This window comes from Cyprinus carpio, chromosome B21 (genome assembly GCF_018340385.1).
Source record: "Cyprinus carpio isolate SPL01 chromosome B21, ASM1834038v1, whole genome shotgun sequence".
Lineage (NCBI taxonomy): Eukaryota > Metazoa > Chordata > Actinopteri > Cypriniformes > Cyprinidae > Cyprinus > Cyprinus carpio.
Genome location: NC_056617.1, coordinates 12833484 through 12852691, shown reverse-complemented (window position 1 = coordinate 12852691; position 19208 = coordinate 12833484). Strand labels below are relative to the sequence as shown.

Genomic DNA, 19208 nt, shown 5'->3' with positions numbered 1-19208 from the left:
CGTCAGCGTCTAGGTCGCGGGTTAACAGGTTAACAAGTAATCCTGGGCGGCCATATGTTCAATATATTTTAAGCGAGCCCTCACTAATACGGGGTTTGTGCACGTTTATATTCAGAATGCATCTCATTCTTGTGTCTGTGGTGGTGCATCGTGCTCATCATGGGGAATGGATCCGGGGCTGTGGTAATGGGTTCAGGTGGAACTTGCTCCAAATATGTGAACTTACCTGTTTTTGAATACTTTATACTTAAGTTTGTTTATGTCAAACAAATGAGTGTTAAACTATTGGGGAAATGAAATCTACTGTGATTTTCACCATTGATTTACTTTGCAGAACATTTAGACTGATAACTTAGTTGGCACTTAGTCTCGCGGCAATTTAATCACAGGGAGTAGCTGATGCTGACAGTTAGATCCGACTATATATGAACAAGCTGTTTTTTAAATGCAGTATTTTTATATTTAACGTTAGTATGTTTAAAAGTATATTTTTTAGATTAATTTGGGTGATTCCCTTAGGCCCTATGGCGCACCAATGGCGGTTTAATACACCAAATGAGTTATGCTGCTGGCCAAGAACAAAGAGTCTCTCTGTTGATCCACCCATGCACGATAATATCCATTAATATCGTAGATCTCCGCGGGCTGGCCGATATGGTGGATTTGAAAAATGACCATATAAGTTTAGCACTGAAGATGCCGTTCTTTAATAATGTGGCAAGTACTTAGGAGTGTTATATGGAAGTATTTCCGGTTCGGTTATGCCTAATTAATGCAACCCTGAAAATCTTCGTAATGGATTTGAATATTAGAAATGTTTTAGTGTGTTATGTGTAAGCAAGGTTAAAGAGAGATGGGTCTTTAATCTGGGTTTAAACTGATAAAAGTATGTCTGCCTCGAAGACAATATTTCCATTTAACTGAAATTTGCAATGTAGGTTATTCCACAGTTTGGGTGCTAAATTGGAAAAGGATCTGCCGCCCGCAGCTGATTTTGATATTCTAGGTATTATCAAATTGCCAGAGTTTTGAGAACACAGCGGATGTGGAGAACTATAATGCAATAAGAGCTTGTTCAAATACTGAGGTGCTAAATCATTCAGGGCTTTATAAGTAATAAGTAAGATTTTAAAATCTATAAAATGTTTAATAGGGAACCAGTGCAGTGTTGACAGAACTGGGCTAATATGGTCATACTTCCTGGTTCTAGTATTACTTTATCTGCTGCATTTTGGACCAGCTGGAGTTTGTTTATTAAGCGTGCAGAACAACCACCCAATAAAGCATTACAATAATCTAACCTTGAGGTGTGAATTAACATTTCTGCATTAAACATTGAGCATATGTCATAATTTAGATTTTTGAGATGGAAAAATGCAGTTTTACAAATGCTAGAAACGTGGCTTTCAAAGGAAAGATTGCAATCAAATAGCCAGTGTTCTAGGTTATTCCATACAGAGTTTTTAGGTCCTATAATTAACACCTCTGTTTTTTTTTTCAGAATTTAGCAGTAAGAAATTACTTGTCATCCAGTTTTTTATATCAATTCCATTAACTTTTCAAACTGATATGTTTTGCTGGAGCACAAAGAAATATTGAGCTGAGTATACCCAAGGGTAGATATCATCTCTTCATTCACTGCTACGAATTGATGGTGGTCATATAAGTACGATTTGAAGCATGCTATTGCACTTCCATTAATGCCATCAAAGTTTTCTAGTCTATTCAAAAGAATGTTGTGGTCAATAGTGTCAAACGCAGCACTAAGATCCAATAGCACTTATAGAGAAATACAACCACGATCAGATGATAAGAACAGGTCATTTGTAACTCTAATGAGAGCAGTCTCAGTACTATGATACGGTCTAAATCCTGACTGGAAATCCTCACAAATACCATTCTTTCCCTAAGAAAGAATATAGTCAAGTCAAGTCTTCATTGTCAATCCTTCCACATGTACAGTACATACTTACAGGGAATTGAAATTGCGGTACTCTCAGACCCATGGTGCATACAGATAACACTAACAGTAGAGCCTAACAATACAGATAGATACAGATAAAATATAAAATATAAAATACACTATACAAATAAGGGCATGTAAAAAAATAATAAAAATAAAAATAAAGTTAAATAAAGCAGCGCAAGGCACATAGCAAACCAGTGAGGTGAACAAACAGTGCAGATAAAAAGATTGTAGTGCAAAAAAAAGCTTATTCAGTCTAATTAAAGTGACAAAGGGCTCAGAGAGCAGTTCTTTTATTTAACTGACTGAAGAGGTAGTAGAATGACGTCAGTTCTATGCTGAATGAGGTAGTGAGCAGACCAATGCTGCACAAAGTGTCTGGTCAAGTCCAGTCAAGTCACCTTTATTTATATAGCGCTTTAAACAAAAAAAAAAATGACGTCAGTTAGCAGCTTGAACAGCATTAATTAGGAGGAGAAAACAGTGTGTCAATAATGCAGAAATGACGGTTAAAGGCAGTTCATCGGTGAATTCAGTGATGTCATCATTCAGCTCAGTTCAGTTTAACTCTGAGGAGAGCAGTCTCAGTACTATGATACGGTCTAAATCCTGCCTGGAAATATTCACAGATGCCATTTTTCTCTAAGAAGGAATATAATTATTGAAATACTACCTTTCTGAAGTATCTTGGACCGAAAGGAGATTCGGTGATCTGGGTCTATAATTAACTAGTTCTTTGGGAGTCCAAGTTGTGTTTTTTGATGAGAGGCTTTAATAACAAGCCAGTTTGAAGGTTTTGGGGACATATCCTATCACCAATGAGGAACTAATAATAGTCAGAAGAGGATCTATGACTTCTGGAAGCACCTCTTTTGTGAGTTTAGATGGAATAGGGTCCTAACATACATGTTGTTGGTTTAGATGATTTAACAAGTTGATACAATTATTCCTCTCCTATAGTAGAGAATGAGTGGAACTGTTCCTCAGGGGGTCTATAGTGCACTGTCTGATGTGATACTGTAGCTGACGGCTGCATGGTTACAATTTTATCTCTAATGGTATCGATTTAAGAAGTAAAGTAGTTCATAAAGTCATTTACAGAACCCGTCTCACTTGCAAAGCCCTCATCATAAATGAGGGAGGGGAGAGAGACACCAATGATCTTCTCAGCTGAGATTGTTGTCACTGCACCACCCGGTCAGGCGGAGGGAGGGGAGAGAGACACCAATGATCTTCTCACTGTTGCTAATGAGACCCACCGCAGTCGCGGTCATCCCGCGAACTTAATAAAGAGGTTGGAGTTGTGTGTGGACGGTGTGCAGTCGTGAGGGTCAGCAGAGTGAAGAGGAGGGGGGCTCAGCACACATCCCTGGGGGGCCCCAGTGTTCAGTTTGATGGTTCTGGATGTGTTGCTGCTGACCTGTACTGCCTGGAGGTCTTCCAGTCAGAAAGTCCAACAGCCAGTTGCACAGCTGAGAACAGCGTGAGCCCCAGCTGGACCAGTTTGTAAATGAGCTGTTGAGGTATAATTGTGTTGAATGCTGAACTGAAGTCTATGAACAGCATTCTGACGTATGAGTCCTTTTGGTCTGTATGTGTGAGTGCTGAGTGGAGGGCAGTTGCGATGGCATCATCGGTCGAGCGGTTGGACCTATATGCAAACTGGAAGGGGTCCAGGGAGGGGGGGAGGGCAGACTTGATATGGTGCATGACTAGCCGTTCAAAGCACTTCATGAGGATGGGATTAAGTGCAACAGAACAGTAGTCATTGAAGCAGGATGGAGATTGCTTCTTCGGGACAGGAATGATGGTGGTAGCTTTGAAGCATGTGGGAACAACAGCATGACTAATTGAGATGTTGAAAATGTCTGTGAAGAAATCAGTGAGTTCCACTGCACAGTCTCTCAGTACACACCCAGGGATGTTGTCAGGACCCGGAGCTTTGTGTGCATTGATCCTGCTGAAGGATCTCCTCACGCTGTCTGGGGTCACCGTCATCACCTGGTCACCGGGAGGAGGTGGAGTCTTCTGTGCAGTGGTACAGTTTTGTTTCTCAAAGCGAGCGAAGAAGGTCCGCGGTGGGGGCTTGTAGTCTGTAATGGTCTGTATCTCCTGCCACAGGCTCCAGTGTCTCTGCTGTCACTGAAACAATGGACTATCCTCCTGGAGTACTGTCTCTTAGCCTGTCTGATGCCACGGGACAGGTTGGCCCTAGCTGTCCTCAGGCCCACCTCATCTCCAGCTCTGAAGGCAGCGTTCCGTGTCTTCAGGAGTCTGTAGACATCCCCTGTCATCCACGGCTTCTGGTTGGCCCAGACAGTGTTGTTGAAAACACACTCTTTAAGTCTGCATGGTTGAAATCCCCAGCTATGATGAGAAAAGCATCAGGGTGGGCTGTCTGCTGCTCACTGATGTGCTGGTACAGTTCATTTAGTGCATCGTTCCTGTTGCTGTTGTTGTTCGGAGGAATGTATACAGCAATGAGCAGTATGGCTGTATATTTCCTCGGTAGATAGAACGGCCGGCACTTAATAACCATAAACTCAATCATAATTGTAACGATACTACCTTTTCTAATATCTTGAACAGAAAAGGGAGATTCAAGACCAGGTTGTGGGGTTTTTTTTATTAGAGGCCTAATAACAGCCAGTTTGAAGGTTTTGGGGACATATCCTAATGACAATATGAATTTATAATAGTCAGAAGAGGATCTTTGACTTCTGGAAGCGCCTCTTTTAGGAGCTTAGATGGAATAGGGTCTAATGTGATACTGTAGCTGAAGGCTGCATGGTTACATTTTTATCTCTAATGGTATCTAATCTTGGAAGTAGTTCATAAAGTTATTACTGTTGTGCTGGTGAGAAATGTCAACACCTGTTGATGCTTTATTTTTTGTTAATTTAGCCACTGTATTGAATAAATACCTGGGGTTATGTTTGTTTTCTTCTAAAAGAGACAAAAAGTAATCAGGTCTAGTAGTTTTTAATGCTTTTCTATAGTATAGGGTACTTTCCCGCCAAGCAAAACAAAATACCTCTAGTTTTGTTTTCCTTCAGCTGCGCTCCATTTTCCATGCTGCTCTCTTTAGGGTGCGAGTGTGATCATTAAACCACAGTGTCAGACTGTTTTCCTTAATCTTCGTTAAGCGTAAAGGAGCAACCATATCTAAAATGCTAGAAAAGAGAGAGTCCATAGTTTCTGGTACTACATCAAGTTGTTCTGAGGTATTGGCTGTGCTAAGTAATTGAGATAAATCAGAAAGATTAATTACAAAGCAGTCTTTTGTGGTAGAAGTGATGGTCCTCCCATACTTGTAACAAGGAATAGAATTTACAGTATTAGCTATATGAAGTTTGCACAAGACTAGATAATGATCTGAGATATCATCGCTGCATAATTTCAACACCATCAGCATCAATTCCATGTGAAAGTATTAAATCTAGAGTAGGATTTAGACAATGAGTAGGACCTGACACGTGTTGTCTAACCCCCCATAGAGTTCAAAATGTTTAAGAATGCTGGACCCCAATGAATCTTTTTCATTATCAACATGGATATTAAAATCACCAATTATTAATATTTTATCTGCAACCAGCACTAACTCGGATATAAAATCAGCAAATTCTTTAATAAAGTCTGTATGGTGCCCTGGTGGCCAGTATACAGTAGCCAGTACAAACATCACAGGGGATTTATCATTAACAGTTGTTTCTCTGGATAATGTTAAATGGAGCACCATTACTTACACAATTTATTATAAACAAGTTATACTTGAAGCCAGCCCTCTGGGAAATACTGAAAATATTGTTATAAATTTTATGTGCGCGATGCGTCTTTTACAGATATATCCCTAAACCGCCACACAGCTCATATATTTTTCCACCAAGGGGTGAGAACATAATGATTAAGAAAACAAATATTTATTTTTGATAATTATTTTCAGTTCATTTTTCAAAAACCTTTGTTAGTTTTGTTTCATTTTAGTTTTTCAATTATTTTGTCATATTTATTTTATTCAGTTCACAAAATAATTTTTTCATCAATCATTTTTGTCTTAGTTTTAGTTTTAGTTTACGAAAATAACCTTTTCTGCAACACTGTCTTCAAGGTAGATGGGAGCTGCAAATGAAATATAATTTAAGCAAAACTATCTAATCTAAAATTCTCTTCTACTTCCTTTAGGTTTTTGAAAAGCCCTATTGCACAAGAAGCATGTGAGTATCTCACTGGAGTTCTGGGTAAAAGTCCATTATTACTGAAAGAACTGGATCTGAGTGAAGATAAATTAGGAGATCTGGATGGAGAGAAACTCTCTGCTCTTTTGATGGACTCTCATAGCAAAATGGAAACAATGAAGTGAGTGAACATGATACATACATTCTCACTTCTGTTTATTCATTATAAAAGACTGTCAGTCACATGTGTGATCAGATATGAAGACATGTTGATCTGATGTGTGTTGAATATGTGCTGAATAATAAATTATGCTGTTTTTCTGTTTAGGCTGAATAATTGTGAGCTGACAGAGAAAAACTGTCGGGTTCTAGCTACTGTTCTCTCCTCCAAAACCACCCTGAAAGAGATGAACCTGAACAACAGCTGTCTGCTGGACTCAGGAGTCAAAGAGATCTGTGAGGGACTGAAGAATCCTGTGTGTGAGCTGAAGATACTCAAGTGAGTACATTTTGCCAGCAGCTACACTCAACACCACAGCAATCACAGTTTTATACATTTGATGTTCAAAATTCTATGTAAAAGAAGCATGATTAAAGGTACTTGCCAAGTATCTTCTTTAATGTATTTTTATTATTTCCAGGCTCAATAACTGTGCACTAACAGAGGAAAGCTTTTCAGCACTTGCTTCAGTTCTCAGTTCAGACTCCAGCCGTCTGAAGGATCTTGACCTGAGCAATAATAATCTTCGGGATTCAGGAGTGATGCTGGTCTCTGATGGACTGAAAGAGAACTGTAAACTGGAGAAACTCAGGTGAGTTGATGCCAATCATATTAAATGGTCTTGTAAAAGACAGTCATGGATTTCTGTTAGAATTTTTTTAATACATTTTTAATTCTATTCTAGACTCTCAGACTGCAGTATCACTGAAGAAGGTTATAAGGCTCTTGCTTCAGCTCTGAGTTCAAACCCTTCACACCTGATAGAGCTGGATCTCACAGGAAATGATCCTGGACAATCAGGAGTGAAGCACCTCAGTGATTTACTACAGGATCCAAACTGTCAACTAAAGCTGAGGTGAGATGTGATGAAATAATACAGGCTGAAATAAATAATACACAATTGTGTAATAATACACAAATCATATACAGGCTAATTATTTATAGAATAATTTCAGTAATGCATCCTGTTGTTGCATCAGAGTTAACAGTGATTTCAAGATTAAAAAAAAACTGACTGCAGGGGTTTTATGTGATATCATTTGTTTTTTCCATTATACATTATAAAGGTGAGAACTGAATTAAACCATGCTTCAACTGAATTCTGCAGGTTTTTGGGTTCTGATGCAGATAAAGCCTGTCAGTATGTGACTAGAATTGTGGGAAAAAACCCGTTACTCCTGAGAGAACTGAATCTGAGTAAATGTGAACTAGGAGACACACGAGTGAATCAGATCGCTGCTCTACTGCAGGATAAACACTGTAAAATCAACACACTGACGTGAGTATTTTTCATGGTTTCATACTCATTAAATATACTTACATACATTTTCTATATTAATAAAATATAAGATTGATTTTCACTAACTTGTTTGTATTAAGACTCTTATTGCTGTTCATTTAAAGGTTTTAAGATAAAACTGAATAATTTTCTTTTAAGTCTTATTTTTTTCTCTGCAGGCTGAATAATAACAGTATTACAGCAGAAGGTTGTGTTGCTCTGACTTCAGCATTTAATTTAAATCCTTCAAACCTAAAAGAGCTGGATCTGAGTAGAAATAAATTAGGAAACTCAGAAATTGAGAAGATCTGTCATCTGTTGAACAATCCACAATTTAGATTGGAGAAACTAAGGTTGTATTTTCATTAATGTGCATTTCTGAATGTTAATATACATTGGTGAAAGTCTATTTGATTAGGTTAACTTAAAAAAAAGCATGAAGGCTGAAATTGCATTTTAAATTCAGTTAAGAAAATTATTACTTTCATCATTAGCTTTAAAATTTGCATAGAATATTTAGAAATTCAGATGATATTTACTGGCATTTATTGCATTTATATGAGGTGGGATTTATGACGATAATTAAAAAGGTGTGTTTGTCACTTTATATGGCAACATTTATCTAAATAGATTTTTTTTTAATTGTTTAAATAATGATATTTCACTGTACATTTTATTTGGTGTAGAACATGGAGTACTTTTTGTCACAAGCCTTTTTCCTCCTTATACAGACTTTCAGACTGCAGTATCAGTGGAGAAAGTTATGAAACATTGACCTCAGCTCTGAGATCAAACTCATATCTGATAGAGCTGGATCTCACAGGAAATGATCCTGGACAATCAGGAGTGCAGCAGATCCTAGATTTCCTAAAGAATGAGCAGTATAAATTAAAGAACATCAGGTGAGAAATGCTTTCAAATGTTCAAATAAGCCACAGATATGATGTCAAGTGTGTGCAACAAATGTAGAGCACACAAAATGGGCCAGTGCAGAATTAGAATGATTAAAAAATAACAAAACATCATAAATCACTTCAACAAATGACAAAATGTGACCCTGGACCACAAAAGCAGTCTTAAGTGTATTTTTTTTTTTTTAAATTGAGATTTATACATCATCTGAAAGCTGAATAAATAAGTAGAATATTTAGTAGGATCAGACAATATTGGGCTGAGATACAACTATCTAACAATCTGGAATCTGAGGGTGCAAAAAAAAAATAAAAAAATCAAAATACTGAGAAAATTGGCTTTGAAGTTGTCCAAATGAATTCTTAGCAATACATATTACTAATCAAAAATTTTGTGTTCCAGGGTCACAAATATCTTATTGGTATAATATATTTTTTCTTCAGTGTAATTTGAGGCAATTACGTAACTATGACTTTAACCACTGCACCCTCAAGAAGGTTGGGAATTGCAAAAGATATTTAGTTTCAACAAGATTTTCTAATCTAAATTTCTATTCTACTTTTGGTAGGTTTTTGAAAAGTCCTGCTGCAGAGGAAGCGTGTGACTATCTCACTACATTTCTGGGTAAAAATCCATTACTACTGAAAGAACTGGATCTGAGCAGAATTGAATTAGGAGTTCTGGGTGGGGAGAAACTCTCTGCTCTTTTGATGGACTCTCACAGCAAAGTGGAGAAAATAAAGTAAGTCAACATGATTTCAGACATTAAAACTTATTTTTTTAAGGTGAAATTATATTTAGTATAGCCCTGCAAAGTCTTTGTGGGTGAAACATAAATGTAAAGTAAAAAAAGGTGGAAACCCTTGCTTATTTTTAAACAATGTTTAAAGTTTGGTGCTGAATTATCAGATAAACCAAGATTTAATCTAGATTAAAGATGCTTACTTGTCAATGCGACCCAACCTTAATCTCTTTAATACATTCATTAATTTGTGTAATCTAGAAATGTTATCTGGTCTAGAGGAAATATAGAGCTGAGTATCATCAGCATAACAATCTAAAGTAATTCCAATGAAAGTAGAATTGGACCATACACACATCTTTGCAGGACTCCATATTAGTGTTAGTTGTTATCTGTAGTTGTCTGACTGTTCCTTATTGTCACAAACAATATGGTAATAGTCAGGCCAATAAGATCTGAACCATCTTAATGCTTGTCCATGCATTATTTTCTATTCTGTTTAATTTAGAGCAGGGGTGCCCAAATTCTGTCCTTGAGGGCCACTGTTCTGCAGAGTTTAGCTCCAACCCTAATTAAACACACCTGAACCAGCAAATTATGATCTTACTAGGCATACTAGAAAACTTCCAGGCAGGTATGTTTAGACAAGTGGGAGCTAACTCTGCAGGACACCAGCCCTCCAGGACCGAGTTTGGTTACCCCCTGCTTTTAGAAGAAATGAGATCTAGGCGTACAGATTGAAGGTTTTAATGCAGTAATCAATTTTGTTAGCCCCCTCCTGTCTTACAGCACTGAATGAATTCAGTAGTTCTTGGGGAGCTATTTTGGTAATGCAGTATTTGATGTTGGATCTGCAACTGCATCTGAAGTGCTAGAGGGTCACATGTGTGAGCAGATATGAAGAGTGTTGAATATGAGCTGATTAATAAATAAATGCTGTTTTTGTGTTCAGGCTGAATAATTGTAAGCTGACAGTGAAAAGCTGTTCAGTCCTAGCTACTGTTCTCTCCTCCAAAACCATTCTGAAAGAGATGAACCTGAACAACAGTCATATGCTGGACTCAGGAGTCAAAGAGATCTGTGAGGGATTGAAGAAATCTCAGCTGAAGATACTCAAGTGAGTACATTTCACCATCAGCTACACTCAACTCCACAGCATTATTTTATATTGAAAATGTTCACCTACCAAATTGGAAATAAAAAATTACCCTTTCCCCCCATATTTTATCTATTTATTTTTTAATATAATTCTAATAAAAAGTAAGACAATCAGAACTATAACAACACTGGATTACAATGAAATTTGAAAAAACAAAACCACACAGATGTAAAAAAATCACAGACTATTGCTGACTGATTAAATATACTTAATCGGTTTCATATAAGCTTTGTTCACGTGTTAGCCCAAATCTGAGTGTTTGTTAAAATCAGATCTGAAGGATTGAAGCTGTCTGTGCTGTGTATTGCAACTGTTCAGAACTGATGTGTGTTTTTCATGGCCTCTTTTGTTTTTCTGGAATATCTGCAGTTTTATTTTCTATGCCATTTCTATGCTATTTCATGCTGTGGGAATGTTTGTTTCTGCAAAGACATTCAGCATACTTTCTACAAAACAACGTCTGGCGATGTTTACAATTTACGTATGCGCTAAAGAAAGTGACATAAGTAAAAAAAAAAAAAAACTACACAAAATGCCGTTCACACTTGCTTAGTATGATCACATTCCACTTGGATATGCAGAAAAAATCATATTTGGACTGTGACAGTCTGAACAAGGCTATGGTAATAAGTGCTAAATAAGTGATTAACCTGTATATGTTTATCTATATATTTTATAAGATAGGGATTTTGTGTAATTGAAGTCACTTTATGTTTCAGGCTATTGTGCAGTAATTATTTTGGGAGCTGGAATGCAAATTGTATTTATTGATTTTTTTTGTGGTAGGCTTTCAGACTGCAGCATTACAGAAGAAGGTTATAAAGCTCTGGCTTCAGCTCTGAAATCAAACCCTTCACACCTGATAGAGCTGGATCTCACAGGAAATGATCCTGGACAATCAGGAGTGAAGCAGCTCAGTGATTTACAAAAGGGATGGTGGAATTCACTGAAAACAACACTAGAGGGGTGAGTGGTTTATAAAAATAACAAAATGCAGAAATTAAAAAATATTTAGCTAGAAAAGAATTAAAAACATTTAAAAGATATTTATAAAAGCATTGAAATGATTAAAGGCCCTTTCACAAGCTTTTGAAAATAGATCAAAATATGGCAGGTGATATCAATGTGCCTTACTGTCTCAAGGTTTTTGGGTCCTGCTGCAGAGGGAAGCCTGTAAGTATGTGACTGGAATTGTGGGTACAAACCCATTACTCCTGAGAGAGCTGAATCTGAGTGAACATCAACTAGGAGACAAACAAGTGAATCAGATCACTGCTCTACTTCAGGATAAACACTGTAAATTAGACATAATTCAGTGAGTATGGTTTTAAATTTTCAGTTATATTTTAAGTATCTTAAATAAAGTAGACCCTACAGAATCCAAACTCATAATAATTCTCAGTACTTACTGAATATTTGGTATCAAGTATGTATGTTTGTAAATTCTCCCTCTTCTGATTATCTCTTTTTGAGTCTCGTAAAGTGTGGTCTAACAGAGAAAAGCTGTTCAGCTCTCGCTACAGTCCTGAAATCAAATTCCAGTCTGAAAGAACTTGACATGAGTGACAATAATCTGCAGGATTCAGGAGTGAAGAAACTCCTGGACGGATTAGAAAATAAAAACTACACACTGGAGAACCTCAGTAGAGTTCAGTGAACCAGTTTTTATTTTAATAATAACATTCTTTTGTTTCACATATTTACTATATTACGCAATTTTCAGTTATATTGTATAATATATTTCAGTATTTTAAACATTCAGTCTTTTTCAAATGTACAACAAAATGTATAAATGTTATTACTGTAAAGCTGTGAACCTTAAGTAATGCAATATAATATTCCATAAATATTTAAGCAGGCTTTTTTGTTATAACGTTTATGTTCAATCTGATTTGTAAAATCTGCCAATTAATCCAAAATACATATATACAGAAACTGAATATCAGTGTATTACACATTGCACCCTCTATGTTTATATATTTCATGTAAAAATAAAGATTTAATATTAGTAGCATGCATTCAGTCTAATTAAGTGATATGATTCATTTTCCACGTAGGTTAAATAAATGTAACTTAACAGACAGAAGCTGTTCAGCTCTGGCCGCTGTTCTTGGATCAGATACCAGTCTGAAAGAGCTGAACATGAACAATAATAATCTTCAGGATTCAGGAGTGAAGGTGCTCTGTACTGGACTGGAGAGTGTAAAATGTAAATTAGAGATACTGAGGTAAGTTGTGAGATAGACACAGAATTTAGTTCAACTAAAAATTAAGTGTTACAAGTGATATTTTTTGATATTCTTTACAATAACAATGTATTATTTAAATGTAACTTTACATATTTTTTTTTTATTAATAAGGTGTAAATTATGTATAAAAATGCACCTTGTTATAAAAGACATCAAGAAATTTTAGTTTTTAACAATCACTTTAGAATGTCAAAGGAACTTTGACTATTTAAACTTAAACTTATGCCACTTTTCCTCTACACTATTTTAGTCCATGATTTTTGACTTGCCAACAGTTAATGGAAATCATAGACAAAATCAGAGACCAATTTAGGTTTATAATTGTAAATGTACTGCAAAATAATGTCAAATTTCACAGGTCTTGACCTCAGCATTTCAATGGGCCTTAAGTCTGGATTTTCTTTTTCAGCAGTTCTGTTGCTTGTATGTTGTGGATCATTCAAATAAAACAGCTTTTACACTTAGATTTGTAATCTGGATAATTAAATTCATTGAAAGTGACTGTATAGAGTTGATGTTGTAAAGAGCCTATTTTTTTTTTTTGTATTGCTAGCCATAAACTTCAGCCAGTTTGGTTGAATAAATTTTGGTACAGTGCTTCAAGAAGAAAAAAGTGACTCATGATTTAAATTAGCAGGGACTCATCTAGTTCTGCAGGTATCTGATTAATCAGTAAATAAATTATTATTATACTTTTCAATTCTAGACTTTCAGACTGCAGTATCGCATGCTAATAAGGTTATAAAGCTAAAGCCTTCAGCTCTGTAATCAAACCCCTTCACACCTCACATGCAAGCTTTCAGCATCTCAGCAGCATTTGATACACTGAGCCATTGTTCACTGACAGGCTTGCAATCTTTTTACCTACAGGATCCAAACTGTCAACTGAAGACACTGACATCAGACATGCGTGCTGAAATTATACAAAAACAAAATTATATACATGCAGAGTTTTGTTTGAAATGCTACAGGTCCTGCAAAACTACGATCATATTAGCAGTAATATTTGCAACAGTAAATGTCAGTGAGCAAGAGCTAATTGTTGGTCAGTGCTATTGTGAAATGAACTTAGGATGTGTCATGAGATTTAGTGCTGATTAGAGTTTGACGGCTTTACTAACAAGGTTGTGCATGAAAGTATTGGGTGCATCGCAATAGCCCCCAATTTAAATACGACTGAGTCACCATACTTGGCTGTATGTCACATCACTTTCAACTGAATTGAATCATACTCTTCATCTTTTCTACAGGTTTTTGAGTCCAGCTGCAGATAAAGCACGTCAGTATCTGACTAATGTCCTGAATTAATCACCCATTAGTCCTGAGAGAGCTGAATCATCAAAATTTGTAAACTAATGAAAACTCAATTGAAGTAGAAAAAAAATCTACTGTGGGATAAACACTATACACTCAATGCATTTTCTTTTTAGGTATTTCACATTGTTTTTCTACTTTACATATCACACATCTTTTAAAATACTCCCTCATTTCTGGTAATTCAATTAATGGTTTGAATGAACATCTTTCAAATCTGTAATCCATTATTTTTTTTTGTGTTTCTCTGCAGGCTGCATAATAACAGTATGACAGATAATGGTTGTTCTTTACTGTGACTTCAGCTCTGAAATCAAAACCCATGTAACCTGAGAGAGAGCTTACAGACCTGAGTGGAAATAAACTAGGAGACTCTGGTTGAACCACCTCAGTGATCTAAGTACTGAAAAACCCACAATACAAACTGGAGAATACTAACCATGTCAGTATCCCTCTTAACTATGGGAAAACTATATGTCTACAAACATCTTATTTCTATAAATCTGAACAAATTGTTCATATTCTATTTCTGTCTTCAAATTGTGTGAATGCAGTAATGCAGAGGAACCTTGTCTGTATCTTGACTTCTAGGTTTCAGAGTTAAACCCATACATGGGGAGAGAGTTGGACCTTGTGTATCAACAAAATAAAAGACACAGGATTGAAGCTTCCTGACAGCCATGACTGAAGGATTCACTTCAGTCTGGCTGGAGATGGGGTGAGGAAACATTCAGCTCCCTCCCTGATGGCAGCACTGAAGAAGAGTTGTTGATGGAGTATTTGAACTAAAACAATGAAGAGTGCAGATTCTCTCATGCTTCTTAGATGGGTTCTGTAGAAGTCTTGGGAGGGAGGGAGACAGACACTGACCATGTTCTCTGAGACTGCTCTGAGGAAATCAAACCTATCACAACTGCGAGAGAGCTGAACCTCAGGATGAGAATAAAATAAAAGACACAGGAGTTGATGAGCAGCTATGTGAAGTGCTCTCAAGGTCCTTACATGGTAAACTAGAAATGTATGGTAGTGAGGAACTTTTGCTGACTTTTTGTTGTTTATGCAACCAGTTTGCTTATGTTAATGTAACGTATGACTTTTGTCTCAAACAACTCTTAATTACTGATTATTTATATGTTATTAATTTGTAGTTGTTATACATTGTTTGATATTAGGTCAATTTTTGGATCTAGAATGCAGATTATGTTTGCTTCTTATACATAAATAAGCATTCTAATAAGTAACTATTTTAATTGTCTCTGTAGACTTGCTCCCTTTACAGAGGTATTACTGAATTCTCCTCCCAACTTAATCTTAATTCCCAACCTTTAACAGAAAGGTCCTTTATCGTCTCTGAAAAATTACATTAAGGCCACGGAATGATATAACCTTCAGTCAAAATTTGATCCATTTTTGCTGACTTTGTTGAATATTTATAATAACTTTACTGCATATAAACATCTATATAATATGGATGCTTCCTATATGCTATATTTGTTGTAGGTGTTTAAGAATGGGTACAGTTTGTGGGACACTGACTCATCTCCGCAGTAGTGGATTGCTCCTGTATGCATGTAATATACCTCCTGTACGGAGGGGGAAGTCGTGGCCTAACGGTCAGAGAGTGGACTGCAACCCACGGGTTGGTGAGTGAGTCTCGGGGCCGGCAGGAATTTTAGGGGGGGGCGTGAATGTACAGCGCTCTCTCCACCTCAAACATGACCTGAGGTCCCTTGAGAAATACCACCGGAACCCCCACCTGCTCCCCTGGGCGCCGCTGCATACATGGCTGGCCACTTATCGGGGGGGGTGCACCCGGTGTGTGTGTGTTCACTGGCTGTGCTGTTGCACTTTGGATGGGTTGTCAACACCCCGCCGAGCGACGGAATTACCGAGTCTGGGTACCATACTTGGCTGTAGGTTACGTCGATTTTCACCTTTTTCACTTTTTTTACTTTTAAACTAACCCTGATTGGCCCATTACAGGATACTGACACTTTCACTCGGCACCATATCAATAATATGAATGTTTAATTGTAATTTGTTTGATTTTTATTATTTTGGCCCAGTTCACGTAGGCTAAAAACAAGATTGTCTGCTGAATTGGAAATATATATACATCTCTTGACTACATAGACACAGTTGAGTTTCCCTGGAACGGACATTGTAGGCTTTCTTGTAGATGTTGCGTCACTCCAGAGCTAATCCTGTCAGATGGGGTTTTCGGTCTTTGAGGTTTTTTTTTTTTTTTGTGCTTTCCGCCTTGTGTTGTTAAAGTTTCGGCAATTCTGTTTTAGTCAGTCAAAGTTAACCTTTTCAAAGAAACACTCCCAGTCAAAGGGCACGTGAGTGGACCTTACATCGTAGGTATAAGATCGATTTTCTCAGATATTGTTAAAAAAACGCTAACATAACATCCTAGCTAGCATTAGTGAAGCATGGCAGGAGACTTCTTTCTGCCTTCCCCTAATCTGCTCGCTTGCTCTTAGTGTTAATAGCACTTCATGCGTATTTGCACTGTAATGTAAATAGCATCAAAGCGCTAAGAACATATGCTATCTTTCTTAGGTGTTCAATAGCATCTATTGCTATTTGACTTAATGAAAACAAAGCAGCTGCCATATATGATATTAACTACCCATAGATGATATTTTAGTCTGTTCTAGTGCCCAGCCAGAATCAGATATAACTTTCTGCGACTAATTATCCACATTAATGGATATTTCTACAAAGCTTATTATTATCAGATTCTCTTGAGCCGAGCATAGTGGGGAGCGAGATCAGCGAACGAGGAGGGGTAGCATCATTTTACCAGCGTTGGCATGTTCCTACATGCACATGATTCTGTCTCAAGGAACCGAATGGTCTCTGACTATTGTCAGGAGTGATCCAAGACTCATAGCTGTTATTTGGCGCACAAATGGGGGTTCTGCACTTAGTATTCACACCAATGGATGCCTGCCATTAATTGTTGACAATGTATATGAGAAAAAATTCACTTCATAATAAAATCCCTTTGTATTCTATTCACAATGAAAAGTTAGATTTTTTGTCTGTTTAAAATAAAAAGATCAAAAGAATAACAGTGCAGATTTATTGTGAGCGGTTTCGTTTCATTATTTATCAAGGGTACAACCTTTTTGCCTGAACTGTATAGAGTTGTAGACACTTTAGTAACTGTAAGATTCAGTGGAGATTCTCAACTGAGTTGATGTCTAATATTTTAAAGGTCTTACCGGCCTGAGATGTATTTGGCTATTAGTTTTCACTTTACAAAATTGTAAATCATTTTCGGGTTTAAGTTGTTTAAAGTTAAATTCTAGAATAGCTATTAAATCACGTTGAATTTAATTTTCATTCCTTTTCTAGAATTTCAGACGGCAGTATCACTGAAGAGGTTATAAAGCATGGCTTCAGCTATGAGATCAACCCCTTCACACCTGAGAGAGCTGGATCTCACAGGAAATGATACTGGACAATCAGGAGTGAAGCAGCCTTATTTTCAGACACCATGATCCAAACTGTCAACTGAAGGACACTGAGGTGAGACATGATGAAATTATACAAAACAAAAATTATATAAATGCAATTTTTTTATTGAAATGCTACAGGTCCTGCACAGTCGGGCATTTGTAGTGCACATTTGTAACAGTAAATGACAGAACCAGAGTTAATTGTTGGTCAGTGCTATTTTGAAATGAACTTAGGGAAGTCATGGCCTAGTGGTTAGAGAGTTTGACTCCTAACCCCAAGGTTGTGGGTTAAAGTCTCCGGCCGGGCAATAGCACTGGAGTCACCATACTTGGCTGTATGTCACATCACTTTCAACTGAATTGAATCATACTCTTCATCTTTTCTACAGGTTTTTGAGTCCAGCTGCAGAAAAAGCACGTCAGTATCTGACTAATCTCCTGAAAACAAACCCATTAGTCCTGAGAGAGCTGAATCTCAGTGAGCGTAAACTAGGAAACTCAAACGTGAAGCAGATCACTGCTCTACTGCAGGATAAACACTATACACTCAATGCACTCTTGTGAGTATTTCACATTGTTTTACACTTTACGTGTATCATATCTTTAAAATATAAGTGTTTGATGCTTAACTGGTTTGAATGAAGACTGTCACTGCCATCCATTATTTTTTTTCCTTTCTCTGCAGGCTGAATAATAACAGTATGACAGATAAAGGTTGTTCTGCTGTGACTTCAGCTCTGAAATCAAACCCATCGAACCTGAGAGAGCTTAACCTGAGTGGAAATAAACTAGGAGACTCTGGAGTGAACCACCTCAGTGATCTACTGAAGAACCCACAATGCAAACTGGAGAAACTACAGTCAGTATCCCTCTTAACTATGGGAAACTATATGCCTACTCTACATCTTAAATGGTCATCATGGATCTGAGTCATTGTTCTTTCTCTTTCTGTCTTCAGGCTGTGTGAATGCAGTATTACAGAGGAACAGTGTCGTATCTTGACTTCAGCTCTGAAATTAAACCCATCACACCTGAGAGAGTTGGACCTTGGTGGGAATAAAATAAAAGACACAGGATTGAAGATTTTATGTGACATACTGAAGGATTCACTTTGTAAACTGGAGAGATTGGGGTGAGGAACATTCACCTGCAGGAAAAATTGTTTTGCTATTTGAATAAAACAATGAAGAGTTTGTTTCTCTCATTTCTTCTAATGCAGTCTAGAAGGCTGTGAAATTACAAATAACGGATGTTCTGATGTGACTTCAGCTCTGAAATCAAACCTATCACAACTGAGAGAGCTGAACCTCAGTGTGAATAAAATAAAAGACACAGGATTGAAGAGCTTATGTGAAGTTCTGAAGGATTCACACTGTAAACTGGAGAGATTGAGGTGAGGAACTTTTCTGACTTTTTACCAGTTCTCAACCAGTTCTCACTATTAACTACTAACTATGACTTTTGTCTCAATAAACTCTTAATTACTGCTTATTTATAGTTAGTTAGGTAGTTGTTCAATTTTGATATTAGGTCAAATTAAGGATGTAGAATGCAGATTATGTGCTTTATACATATACTATAAGCATTCTAATAAGCAACTAAGTAATAGTGAGACTTGCTCCCTATACAAAGCTGTTACTGAATAAAGATGCGTAACTCACCCGTCCCTCCCGAACCTTTAACAGAAGTGTCCCTTGCGGGTCAAAATGACCCGTTCTATAA

The 19208-nt window shown here is 37.0% G+C and overlaps 1 protein-coding gene across 1 annotated transcript in view; it reads left to right on the top strand.

Annotated features, from left to right (window-relative positions):
• Positions 1 to 19208, top strand: part of LOC109064874 (protein NLRC5-like) — a 203928-nt gene that overhangs the window by 5108 nt on the left and 179612 nt on the right. The window contains exons 2-5 of the mRNA XM_042748361.1: positions 6149 to 6322; positions 6470 to 6640; positions 8372 to 8542; positions 9121 to 9294. Coding sequence (XP_042604295.1) covers positions 6291 to 6322; positions 6470 to 6640; positions 8372 to 8542; positions 9121 to 9294 — 548 coding nt within the window. The 5' untranslated portion in view covers positions 6149 to 6290. The remainder of the gene's footprint in view (positions 1 to 6148; positions 6323 to 6469; positions 6641 to 8371; positions 8543 to 9120; positions 9295 to 19208) is intronic.